Below are 14505 nucleotides of genomic sequence, written 5' to 3'. Positions count from 1 at the left end.
ATTCAGTGCAATCAACAGAAAGAGAAGTAATTGATCAGGTGAAGAGAGTGCTGTTGGTTACCATTCCAGAATTGAGTGCTCCAGGTGGGGACCAAGAGGGGTTCCAACCTGAATTTTGCACGTGTGGTACAGTAGATTTGAAATTCTTAAATAGGACATTAGAGTTTGTCAAATTTGTTCTGTGGGTAAATATGTGAGAGCATAAATATAAAAACACAAAAGTGCAGACTACAAGGGCCATGACTTAAAGCAGTTTATCATGTCAGCACTGCTGAGGATCTAGAGGATTAAAAGAATTGGGCTTGTTTCACAGAAAAACATGTTGGTATGCATGAGTGTATGTGCATTTTTTATATTTGCTTGTTTTCACTGGCTGATATTTTATATTCAGGCTTTACAAGAAATTGGCATATTTTCTTGTTAGGTAAAAGAGACATCTTTGTCTTTCTAACTAAAATGATAGGTTGTAGTTCTTTTAGGGAGTTGAAACAAAAATTCTCTGATGTAGATACCACAAAATAAACTTTTGTTGGTCTCATTGTTAATGTTAATGTTAATTTTGACCTATACATTAATTTTTCTGTTTTTTAAAAATCATTTTTCTTTGTTACTTTTTATTTTATCAAGAAAATGAAAATAAAATATAAATTAATGATTTACTTGAAATTTTTTACATTTGGATATTTTAAAGCATTTCTAGAATCTGATACACTTGACATTCTACTTTGTTTGCCATCATATTTACAACTTGTGATTATGTTTAACTAAATAATAATGTTCATGCTATTAGAAGTCAGAAGTAAAAATGATGCTAAAATAGCATCAATCTGAATATGTTTAAACAAACTTGAATTGTCCTAATCTTGACCATTTTGTGTAGTAGATTAACATAATTAAAAGAGATTGTTTCTCTTCAAATCAGTGCATTTCTTTAGGGTTCTATTTGTACTTTTATAATTTAATTTACATTGTAGTGCAATTTAAGCTATACATGAAGAACATATGTTGCCTGTATATTTATGTATTGCAAAGCACCTGGCAGAGGTGACTTCTTTATTACATCTTCAGTGTTTCTGTTAAGCTCAAAAAAGTTCTCATCAAAGTTAGGCAGAAAAGCAGATGGGTGTAGTCCACATGTGTTGCAAACCAATGACGGCAGTGATTTCACAGGGTCCTAAGTGGCTCTTGTTTCTTGGATATGAGATACTCCTCCAATATTGTGTCATTTTGCAGGAGGAACAACAGGAACAAAACCAAAGATTGAATTTTCTCATGCATTCCACCATTTACCCTATGATTTTTGGAAATATGCTGTCCAGAATTAGGAATGTGTTTTGCCGCATAGTTTTGACATTGTCATGCTTTTGTTCCCCTATACACTCTTATGGCCAGCACTATTTAACTGCGTAGATTGACATTAGAGTGTTCAGATCAGTTACACTGCTAGGAATCTTTCAGAATCTTACAGTTAACTGTAGGGGAATTTCTTAGGTCTAGGCTGGCACTCTTAAGTTTGCTTTTCTGCCTTGTGATAGGAAGAAGTACATGCCTGGTCTCCTTTTCTGTCCTCTTTAAACCTGAAAAAAAAATCTGTTGTATTCTTCATAAGCCTTCCCTTGCCTCCCAGGACTGGTTATAGAGTAGAACCAGTCTGTCCATTTCTATTTTCAAGTTGTTGCTGAATACAAATCCTCACGGTTCTTTATGTTTGAGAGTTCTCCTAATTTTCAGGAAATATAGCAAAACCACAAATATGGGGTGATTTTAAAACTTCTATAAATTGCAGAAGTTTCTATTTTGATTAGTGATGTGTTTAGTAGGATCCCCACTGAGCTTTTTGCCTTACATTTGTATTCCTAAAGGAAGAATTACCATATGTCTTTTCACCTTTCTCCTCCCATTAGTGCCATATGCCCTTCTTTCTCCCATCTTGGTCTAAGGACCGTTACAGTACCTGTACACTGATGACTTGTGAAGTTTGGGCTCAATTTCTCCTCAGTTTCACATCCTTTTGCTTTTTTTCAGTTTCTTATATGCCTTGCCATAGTCAGTTTTTATTAATATCTCAGTATATCTTTGGGCCAAGGAAATAAACTGACAGTATATTGGAGGGGAAAAAAAAAACTTAATATGATTTATAAGTATATGAAAGCATTTTAAGTGTTATTAGTAATCAGTGAATTAAAGATTATGTCATAAGAAGCTATGGCTCACTATGAAATTAGAGATGATTTTTAAAAAAATATACAATGCTTTCAGCTTCTGTACAGCAAAAGAGACATTAGCCAAAACAAAGAGACACCCTACTGATGGGGAGAAAATTTTTGTACTCCATACAACTGATAAGGGACTGATCACAAAGCTCTACAAAGAACTCACATGACAGCAAAAATAAAAGTAAGAAATAGAAGAGGTAAAAAGACACTTCTCTAAAGAGGAAGTGCAAATGGCCAACAGGTATATGAAAAAATGTTCAACATACCTTGTAATTGGGGAAATGCAAATCAAAACCACAATGAGATACCACCTTACACCAGTGAGAATGGCACATATTTAAAAAACTAGCAACAGCAAATGTTGGTGAGGATGTGGAGAAAAAGGAACTCTCCTACTCTGATGGAGGGAGTACAAACAGGCCCAACCACTATCGAAAACCTGTGGAGGTTCCTCAAAGTACTAAAAATGGAACTAATATATCAGCCAGCAATTCCACTCCTAGGAACCTACCCAGAGGACACAAAAACATTAATTCAAAAGGATGCCTGCACTCCTATGTTTATTGCAGCACTATTTATAATAGGTAAGATATGGAAACAACCCAAATGCCAAAAAAATAGATGACTGGATTAAGATGTGGTATATATACACAATGGAATACTAAACAGCAAGCAAAAAAGATATGATGCCATTCACAGCAACGTGGATGGAGCTGGAAGGGATTATGCTTAGTGAAATAAGTCAGAAGGACAAAGAAAAATATCAGATGGTTTCACTTATAGAGGAATATAGGGGAACCAAATAGGGGATCAGGGGAAAAATAATAACAACAAAAAATTATCAGGCAACTATAAATCAGAGGCATTCTGTGGGGATGGGGAGGGAGAGGGATCAAAATGGTAGGGAAGACCACAGGGGACTACGGTGATGGTGCATGGGTGCATTGGTGGTGGGAATTTGATGGGAACTACACCCAAGAAGAGAAAGCAAACATTGTACAACAATGAACAATGATGTAAAAAATATATAAATAAATTATATTAAATAATATATAATGCTTTCAGCGATCTTATATATTGTTGGCATAAACTTCAAAAACAGTTTGTAGTATATGTATTAAATAGAAACTTAAAAATATTCTTAGTCTTTGACCTAAAATATTTATTAAAAAGTTCTTGTGAAAGTAGTTAGAAATGGAGGAAAGATATTTATTTAAGTATTTTTTGTCTGTGTTTCTAACTTTCTCTGCTATATTAGGAAACAATATTAGAGAAATAGTTGATTTTAATGTATGTGTGAGAGTATTATCTAATGATGATGTGTTATGAAGAATCTTTGAATAGTTTTATAAAAAGACTTATGAAGAGATGGAATATGAGTTAAGCCTTGAATAGATGGGAAGATAATTGTAGGTTGAGCATTTCATTGAGGGGAGATAACATGAGCAAAGACATGAAGGTGAAAATAAGTTTATTATATGTAAAGTAATGATTAATCTGGTGGGAAAGTGGGAGTTCAATTTGGAAGAAAAGAGAAAATGTTATTCACCTGTTATGTGTTAGATAATTGCCGGGTACCGAGGTTACAAGGATGACTTAGAGTTAACAGTAATGGAAATTTAGGGAAAGGGCATGTATGACACTTTTATAAAAAATTTGACAAAACTTGATGAACAGATAAAAAGAAAGAAAAAATTTTAAAGAGAATAAAAGTTTTGTTTCATGACACCAATAACAGATATGGAAAGATTTGAATAGTATACAATTGTGAGGCAAGATCATTTTTTTAGTTTCTGCAGTTGGCTAGGACATGCATAGAAGAGCTTTATTTGTGTGCTGTATTCTTACTTCTGGTTTACTTTTTCTGCAAAATTAATATTCCTAATGTGTAACTCTGCCTATTCCAGGGTTTGAACTGACTTATGGGAAATCTGCCAAAAAGGACCTCCTCGTTATGAAAATGATTTAAGTAATTATGTCTTTGGCATTTAGGTTTTAAAATTTTATGTTCTGGAAATAATACTGTTTGATTCTAGTCACCTTATTTAACACCTTTGCTTTATACTGTAACCTGTTGGGCATGGGGCTATAACCTTAAGGTAACAGTAGAACTTATTCTAAACTGTATTATAGGGAAGTTTCTTTCTTTGGCAGATGGGAGATTCTTTGGTCAGAGGGACCTACGAAGGTGAATGCTTCCCAGGCTCGCCAGTTTAAACCTTGTATTAAGCAGATAAATTTTCCCACAAATCTTATACGGCTGGAAGTAAATAGTTCTCTTCTGGATTATTACACTGAATTAGATGCAGTTGTACTACATGGTATGAAGGACAAGTCAGTGCTTTCTCTCAAGACTTCACTTGTTCACATGAATGACTTAGAAGATGACTATGAAGAAAAGGATGCTTGTGGGATGGACAATCTTAACAAAAAGTTGAGTAGCGCTGCCCTCAGAGAAGGGCCAAATAATGGATATTTTGATAAACTACCCTATGAGGTAAGTCACAAATATTCATTAGCAATATTGTATATAACACTATAATTTTTAAATGTTTAGGCATTAATATTCATTTGCTAGATAGTAGAAAAGTATTAGTGCTGGAAATGTGTACATAATCTGATATATTTTGATTTGGGAAAAACTAAGTAATTTCACCACTTTGATTTTAATTGACTAGTGATTGTGGATAGACTATTAACTATATATCATTATATCAGTATTTAACAATATTCAAAATATATAACCCATAATAAATTATACTACTGTGAAATTAATAATAATACAATCAAATATAGGCAATATGTCCTTAACTTTATGCCAGTTATGTTGAAGATGATTTGGTATTAAAAAGAAGGCTGGGGCCTCCCTGGTGGCACAGGCGGTTGAGCACAGCGCTGTGAAGCTGTCTGCAGACTCTGCAGTGTGGGTTCAATCCTGGCCGGCAGCGGAGATATCCACATAGCGCAGCAGACCTCTCCTGTCTCGCCCACTGCTCCCCTCAGCAGTGTATTTCATCAGTCTGTCTGTTCTGTTCCCCGCTCTGTCTCTGGTGAATCCTCTCACCCTCTCGCATGTCTGGACTGTACCCGGGTTCTTGTATAAATAAATAAAAATCTTTAAAAATAATTTTAAAAATAAAAATAAGGCTGTTAATAAGATTGTGAGAGGGGAATGTTTATTTACTAGTCTACAATGTCATCAAATGACCTTTATTCTTCTATCTTAACTCTATATTCTTCTAATTTGCTATAATTTTTGGTCTAGGCAGGTGCAGAATATACCTTTACCGAAAGTCTTGTTTTTTATTATGTCTCTACAGGGACATATCTGCAGCATATTTAGTGTCCATGGCTCCTAAGCATCAAATATATCAAATAATATACCCCTTGGGGGTACAGGTAGGGTCAGGCAATTCTGTCCCCTGCTGAGAACTGCTGTGTGTAGCTAAAAAGATAATAAAATTTCTGTAAAAAACTTATGGACTCAAATTTTAGCCAGTTCAGACTATCCCTCTTCCAGATTGGTGGGTATTTCAAGTTTCACTGTAAGAACACAAGTAGCTTCACTTATAAAAGATGCTTCATAGGTTGGAGTTACCATATGACCCAGCAATTCCATTCCTAGGCATCTACCGAAAGGACATAGAAACATTGATTCAAAAGAATACCTGTACCCCTATGTTTATTGTAGCACTATTTATAATAGGTAAAACCTAGAAAACAACTAAAATGCCCAAAAATAGACGACTGGATCAAGAAGATGTGGTATATATTCACAATGGAATACTATTCAGCAATCAAAAAAAGATAAACTAATGCCATTCGCAGCAACATGTATGGAGCTAGAAGGAATTATGCTCAGTGAAATAAGTCAGAAGGAAAAAGAAAAATATCGGATGGTTTCACTTATAGGAGGAATATAGGGGAACCAAATAAGGTATCAGGGCAAAAAATAATAACAAACAAAACAAACAAATAATAATAAATCAGAGACATCCTGGAGGGAGAAGGATCGGGATCAGGGAGGGAGGAGTGCAAGGGACTGTGGTGATGGTGCACGGGTGAATTGGTGGTAGAAATTCTGTGGGGAGCCTCCCCGGTGGCGCAGCAGTTGAGCGCTGGGTTGCGAAGCTGACCGAAGCCTCTGTACCGCCGGTTCAATCCCCAGCCGCGGGTGAGGGTCCCACATGGTGCACAGACCTCTCCTGCCACCCACTGCTCCCCTCAGCAGTGTACTTCGGTCCTTCTGCCTATTCTGCTCCCTGCTCTGGCTCTGGTGAATTCTCTCACCCTCCCGTGATTCTGACTGTACCCAGTGCTTGTATAAATAAATAAATCAATCTGAAAAAAAAAAAAAAAGAAATTCTATGGGGACTACATCTGAGAAAAGAAAGCAAACATTGTTTGAAAATGAACAGTGATGTAAAATATAAATAAATAAATAAACAAACAAACAAAAACCAAATCTGACCCTGTCACTCTGCTGTTTTAAATCCCTTCATGACTCTTCATTGCTACAGACTCCTTTATGAGGCTATTCGTAACCCAATCTTTACCACTAACCAATCTTTCCTTCCTCTGGGTTTACTTCTCACCCTTTAAAACTGAGCATTGCTGGTACATGAACACTTTCACTTTGATGTTAGTGGGTATCTTGTGTTAGGCTCTAGCAGCTATTTAAGCATGTCATTGTACTTACCAATCCCCACTGGTCCCTAAGAACTCAAACTAGAAACTGTCACCAGGGTTTGGTATGTAGTAGATATTCAGTAAATGCTGTGTCCATGAAAAATTATATTATTCAGCAGATTACCAAAGTATATCTTTGCACTGTGAAAAAAATTAGTAGTCAACATGAGCTGAGTATACTTTGAACAATTTTTAAATTAGTCATTCATATGTGTGTGTGTGTATATATATATATGTATATATATATCAGAAGAAACTGATATATATAAATCAGAAGAAATATATAAATCAGAAATATATAAATCAGAAGAAACTGATTTCATATATATATATATATATATGAAATCACATATATATATATGAAATCAGTTTCTTCTGATTTGGATTAATCTTGAATGTTGATTTATTTAGTATGTGGGAAATATTATAAAATATATGATACTGTTTTTTATTAGATCATATTATATGCTGAAAGTAATACTGTTTTTCCATCTTGGTGACCTTGGTTTCTCTATTTTCTATAGCTCATTCAGTTGATTCTGAATCATCTTACATTACCAGACCTGTGTAGATTAGCACAGACTTGCAAACTACTGAACCAGCATTGCTGTGATCCACTACAATACATCCATCTCAATCTGCAGCCATACTGGGCCAAGCTAAATGACACCTCTCTAGAATTTCTACAGACTCGTTGTACTCTCGTCCAATGGCTTAATTTATCTTGGACTGGCAATAGGGGCTTCATCTCTGTTGCAGGATTTAGCAGGTTAGTACCAAGCTTTGTTGAGGTTATTTCACCAACAGACTATATTTATGATGTAGTAGTTTGCATAATAAAAATTTTAAATTGTGTACCATGTACTTATAGAAATGAAAGAAAAATACGTTTTGTGTATCATGTTCAGAAAGCTTCTGTTTATACAAGTGAATGAGTTTTACAATCTTCTTCAACTAAAATTCATAATAATCTGAAGGGAAACTGCCCTCTACCTCATGTTTTCTAAATCCCAAGTAACTTTCAACAGAGCTTTTCTTTTTTTCTTTCTCATATTTTCAGCACAGATGATTAACACATTTAAAAAACTATTTCCAAATCAAAATCTACCACTCTAATGTGATTTGTCAGAAATGGAAAACAATTTATTATAGAACATTTTTAATTAAATCTTAATTACATGTGCAATATATCACCCAAATTTAGAACCTCATTTAAACTAATTATGTTGAAAATGCAGTTGCATGCTAAGTAGGCGACCACACTTGCAGACCTGCCCAGGTGTTTCTGTTCCTTTCTATTTAAGCATTTAGTTTCCTTACTATTAAATGTCACCTGTTAAACATTTGAAAGTGTGCACAAGTGCTTATTCATTTAGTAATGCCACAGTAATTTTTCTTATGATACGAACAGGTGTTTTTTTCTCTTAACCTGGATAATGGTTATTCTTATTGTATGTTACAGTATTATCCTATCATGTCATTGAGCTAAGTAATGAAAAAATAGAAACTTTGGGGAAATTACCTGTTATTTTTGATTAATGAATAATATTCTGTGCAGCTCCTCCTGCACTGGATACGTCCTTGAATAGTGGTGTATGAGTTAGAAATTTGTATATTGAGCCTTGTTTTCCTGTGACTCTGATTATAACACTAAAGATGCAGTTCCAACAAGAAATATTTGTTACCATTAGATTTGAAATAATAGTGTTTGAAATAGTAGCAGTGTATTCAAAATGCAAATATTGATAGTTTATACAGCAAAGTAAAAAATCAGCAGGAGCAGTCATGGTTTATGGCACATGCTGAAATCATGGACTACCAGGTTTTTTCTTTTCTGCCAGAAACAGAGCCAGGGGTTCCTTAGATAGATGTTATGGTATTGTGAGTCAGTCTAAAGATTTTATAGCATGTTAATACAAAATTCTTTTTGAATATTTCATTTTTCTTAAGAGCAGATATCTGTAGTGGAAAACCAAGGCATTTATTTTTGGCCATATGATTCCAGTGAATTTTTATACAATCCACATTTAAAAAATTGTTGGATGTTTGACAGTTCTCAAATAGAACACACCTTAGTCCTACTTTCTGTTGCTCCAAATATACTTCATTGACCAGTTTTCCTCTCTGCTAATAAGCCATTAGCTAAGGGTGACTGTGGGTACGGTATACCCTATCGATCGTAAACTATAGCTAACTTTGAGAGCAGATAGTACAATTTGTGTCGGTAAGCATTATTTTATATTTTAGGAGCCTTTAATTGCCTTTAATATTTTAGATATTTTAATTACCCTCATAGCTCTTCCCTCAGTATTTCCCACTATTAGGAATTTTTTATTTGTTTCCCCCCATAGTGTATAAGGCATTGTAGTGAGTTTGGTGGACCATGTAGAGATAGATGGTTCATGGCATGCTATGGAAAAAATAAACAGAAACATGTAAAAATTTCCTTTGTACATTTTTATGCATTAGAATAACAGAGTGGCAAATAATGAGTAAAGTGTAACGGTAATATTAAATTAGTTTTTGAAATCTCTGTATGTAGCTCATTCTAGTGCATGCCAAGAAACATAAGTTATGAGAAGAAAATTTAGAAATGCTATTTTCAAAATTTTAGACTCAAAATAGAGATCTTTCGGCAAGGTTAAAGCTCCAGTCTTTTTTTCTCACCAGCAGTTTCTCTTCCATTTTCAATTCATCCAGGTTAGTTGCTGTTTGAATAATCACAAAAGTACATACATAAATTTAAGTTCTTCGTATTTTACTGTAGTTTGTCATTCCATAAAATCATAATCTGGATAGCATTTCTTTAAGCATAGCCACATAGTTGTAAGAAAGGAAAAAGTTTAAATAACAGAAAATCTTTTGGGGGGTGGGAGATACTGGCGTTTTGCCTACTGATTGCTGTTGGCCCCCTTGACTTGACTGCTGAATTGATAGTCATTATGGCTTGTAGGCAGCATTCCCAGAATAAACAATAAATATTCATGGCTTGATTATTAATGAATAATCTATGAATAAGTAAGGTCTATTTATGCTCATTACAGTGAAGAAGACTTATTTATAATACTTTAAAGAAAGAAAAATATGTTTTTAAACTAAAGACAAATGATGAGCGGCAGCTTTTTGAGCAAGTCTTTGGGAAGAACTTTGATGGTTTGTTTCTGTTGCCTAAAACCTTGTCCTCACAAGTTAGAACCATTTCACTGAATTTAAAAAGAACTTTTAAGGAATTTATGTTATTCAGAATAGCAGGGAAATAGTTTAAATTGGAATAACAAGAACTTAAAACTTTTAATCAGTTATTAAAATCCTATTCTATCTACAGATCTGTGATTTGCAACTTCAAGTACTGCTCATGCATATCATTACTCATTAAATCACATATTATAATTCCACTTTCTTTTATAATACAGTTCTCTAAAGTCTTGGATATTCCTTTGCCTCCCTGCCTGTTTGTGCTTTAGCTAAGCTTAATCATATCATTCAAAAAACTTGAGGTTATTTTTCCCTACCATTTTCCCCCCAAATAATTTCCCTAACAACCTTGATCTCCACCTCAGGTATATATGAATTTTTACTCCTAACATCTCCACTTGTTTCCTTTAGAAAACATTCTTGGATGCTTTCTAGATTCAAGAATTTATTAGATGTTTTGATTCTGAACAAGTAAAATATACAGAGGTATAAGAACTTATTGCCTATTCATGTGTGTATATTCAACTGTCTATGTTTTATACAGTTGTCATTTAGATTGCCAGTTCCTAAAGAGAATTTTAAGGCTTTCTTTCCTCCTCTTACTATTGCTGGATAGTACCATACATAGTTAAGCAGGAAGTTTTATTTTTAATAGCTTTATTTTGTATCAAATATATTAAATGATGTTTCAAGTTATGTAGGATTAAAAATTATCTTAAATATACTGTTTTATAAAACTCAGTGACAGCTAACAAAACAAAAGATTAGGAATCAGAAACCATGGATATTTATACCTAATGCTTCCTTTACCTTTATACATCAGGCAAGTTGTGAGGATTAGTGCCTTTTATTTTGTAATGCATAAACTTAGATTAAATCATTCATTCATGTGATGTTAATTATTTTAGGGTACAAGTTGCCATTTAGTAAATTACTTCTTATGTACTTGTATTACTGTAGACAAATTAATTCACCTCATAAGGATAAGCAATTTATTTTTCTCTCCAGAGACTCTTTTTCTCATAGCAGGAGACCTAGTTTGGGATTGTTTATCTGAACTTAGGTCTCCTCATAATACCCTGAATATCACAAAATACTTTTGAGCATTCATACCATGGAATGAATAGGCTGCAGAAAATAAAGAAGGGATGGTTCTCCTTTACAGTGGCCACTATCATAGTTGAGGTAGATGATTAAGACAAAAATGTATATGTAATTATGCATTAAAATAAAACATGAGGATAATAAATAAGAATTCTGTTCATCTAATTAAATTGTTACTCTGCCTTCATGGACCGAAGATATTATGAAAAGGTGGATAGTGTAGATTTAGTTTCAGAAGAGATAATGTGGGTATATTGACCAAATAGAGTAGAAAATATGCACTATAGAAAAAAAGAGACTCAGAAAGTTATTATAGGTATGATATTATTTTTCTTGTGCTTTCAAAGTCTATGGTTCTTTAAATAAATTTGGAACGTTTTCTAGTCTGTTAATAGTTGACTTTCTGGTGATTGACTTGATATCACTCTGTAAAGTCTTTGGATGAGATTGACTTGATATCACTCTATAAAGGGATATAAAAGAATTCTAAGTCCAATATGAAAAAGAACTGTAGAATAAAGTCCTTTGCCAAATAATGAAGATCTCCAAGAGATAATATGCCTAACATTGTAAGCATCTTATCTTGAATTCTTTTTGTTTTTCTGTGCAATTGAATGTCTTATAATAATTTCAGCATCAGACTAGGTGCTAAATAGTAACAGTTGAGAGGAACATGTAACAACAGTCCAGAAATTTTCTGAGTTGAAAGGAGATGGGTCTAATTTGTTTTGAGGTCATTTAATTAAAGCTGTCATTCTGTAAGCCATGTTCAAACTATATTATCTAGTACTATATGGGTGCTGTATAGGGGGGAATATCTTCAAAGAATTTAGTTTTGTATTTTTTAGCTTGCCAACTTGGAATTCCAAGTATGTAGGAGAAATATACCTTCTGTTTCTTAATTTTCCCCTTAGCAATAGTTGACTTTTTATGTGATGTGAATCTATTTTATCTTCTCAGATCCATTTGTATTAAGCTAATCATCTCTACTTTTGGTATGCAGTAAATGAGAATTTTAGTGAAACAAGTTTTACATTTCCCCTAATAAAAATTCATTCTTCTGAAGGTATATGCTTGCAATTGATACAATTCCAGCTTCCTTGCAAATATGTATTTTAGTTTTATGAAATTCACACAGAACATTGTTTTTACAGGTTTCTGAAGGTTTGTGGCTCTGAATTAGTGCGCCTGGAGTTATCTTGCAGCCACTTCCTTAATGAAACTTGCCTGGAGATTATTTCTGAGGTGTGTCCAAATCTACAGGACTTAAATCTCTCATCCTGTGATAAGCTACCACCTCAAGCTTTCAACCACATTGCCAAATTATGCTGCCTTAAGCGACTTATTCTCTATCGAACAAAAGTAGAGGTAAGAGTAACTTATAACTTACATCTTCGATAATGTGATAGCCAATTGAATATTTAGATGCCTTTAATTATGCATAATGTGGTTTCTGATTTTTAAAGTTTATGATGCTAATTCACCATTGTAAAATCTTTGGAGTTGATTCTTTCCAGTTTTTTAGAATCTGTTTATTGTATATTTTTTAATAAGGAAGTGTTCTTTTCATTCTCTTAAAAATTTTGTGATGCTTTTGATGTTCCCAGACAAGGAAACAAGCAATGGGCTAAGGTGAGCTGAAATACTGGCAGAGAATGAACTAGAGAAAGAGGTAGGAGGATAGTGTGCAAAAGGATATTTGCTTGGAGGGGAAGGAAGCTAAATGGAATATATCTAGGACCAGACGTAGGAGTTAAAATTCTTGATACCATAGTTTTTGACTCTCATTAAAGAAAATTGGAATTAAGTCATAATTTGGTCTACTTGCTTTTTTTCATACACTACCTCTACAACATCTTTCTAGTTTAGTACATATACCACCTAAGTCTTTTCATAAACTGTGTAATTTATACCATAATCTATTCAACCAGATGATCAACAATCTATTCCTCAGATGATCAACATTCAAGTTTGTCCAGTTTTTTTCTTTTACAGACTGTCTAGCAGTAACATTCTTTTGTGCAGTTTTACATAAACATGCTATTGCATTAGGATAGAGTTGGGGCAAAGAGTATGACTGAAGCCTGAAGTTTGATTACTACATATAATAGTGTAGAAATATAGTTTACTTTCTGTCTTATGCTTGTTCCCTCTTCTGCAGGTATGTTGGTTTTCTTTCTATTCCTTGAACATTCTGACATGTCTCAACTCAGGGCCTTTTATCTCCTGCCTGTTGGGAATATTCTTTCAGCTTATTACATGGCTTCCCTTTTCTCAGCTTAATGTTCAACTTAAATTAAAGATGGCTTCTTGAACACTGATAAAAAGTAGCCCCCTTCTACTTTATTCCTTTCATATCGCCCAGTTTAATTTCCATTTTAGCATCTTTATCACTCTTGAAATTATCTTATTTGTTTCCTTGTTTATTATCTGTCTCCTCACATGGAGATATATGTTTCGTGACAGTAGGAGCCTTGTCTGCCCTTTCCGTTGCCATATTTCTAGTATCTGGAATAGTGCTTAGTAAAGAATGGCCATTCAGAAAATATTTTTTGAATGAATGAAGAAAAACAATGAAATTAAAATGATATGTTACTGCTGTCACACTGTAATGAGTCCTTGCCAGTCTTGAATGTCACCTTGGTCAAGGATTTTCCCCCCTCAGTGTTTCAAGTTTTTCACCTCCAACATGAAAATAATAAAAATACAGATCTCATAGGGTCATTGTAAGGATTAAGTTAGGGGCAAAATGCTTAGAAGTTACTTAGATTATAGTATTATATGGAAGGGGAAGTCTCTATCCTCTATGAACTTTTTTTCTGGTAATTCTGTATATATTTATTCTTCCAGATCTATCTTTCAACAATGGATTTTATTAGAAGTGCAGTCATTATATTTCATTTTGCTCTCTAATAAGGATCCCCATTGGTTCATGCAGCTTTTGTTTCATGTCCAAGAGTATGTTATAGTTTTCTTCATTTAGAATTTATTCTGGTTAAATTTTAGAGTTTCAGGTACTATTTTTCCTTTTATTTAATTTTAAGTGGCTATTTGTAGTATAAAGGAAGACTGATTTTTGTATATTTACCTTGCATCTGTTCACCTTACTAAATGCTTACTATGTTTCAATAATGTTTTACTTACATCTTTTGGATTTAATAATGTTTTACTTACATCTTTTGGGTTTTCTAGTAATACAGTTTTATAATTTGGAAATTAATATGCCTCTTCTTTTACAATATTTAAAGTGTTACTACATTAGGAATTCATAAATGATGTGGAATAATAGAATCATAACATG

The 14505-nt window shown here is 33.6% G+C and overlaps 1 protein-coding gene across 2 annotated transcripts in view; it reads left to right on the top strand.

Moving 5' to 3' along the window:
• Positions 1–14505, top strand: part of FBXL4 (F-box and leucine rich repeat protein 4) — a 69103-nt gene that overhangs the window by 27470 nt on the left and 27128 nt on the right. For both annotated transcript variants that reach the window (XM_037520139.1, XM_037520138.1), the window contains 3 exons: positions 4371–4713; positions 7430–7674; positions 12359–12572. In XM_037520139.1, the coding sequence (XP_037376036.1) occupies positions 4371–4713; positions 7430–7674; positions 12359–12572 (802 nt within the window). The remainder of the gene's footprint in view (positions 1–4370; positions 4714–7429; positions 7675–12358; positions 12573–14505) is intronic.

The sequence above is a fragment of the Talpa occidentalis genome, unplaced genomic scaffold (assembly GCF_014898055.3).
Source record: "Talpa occidentalis isolate TD23 unplaced genomic scaffold, MPIMG_talOcc4v2.1 talOcc4.2, whole genome shotgun sequence".
Classification (NCBI taxonomy): domain Eukaryota; kingdom Metazoa; phylum Chordata; class Mammalia; order Eulipotyphla; family Talpidae; genus Talpa; species Talpa occidentalis.
This window is presented reverse-complemented; position numbering and strand designations above follow the sequence as displayed.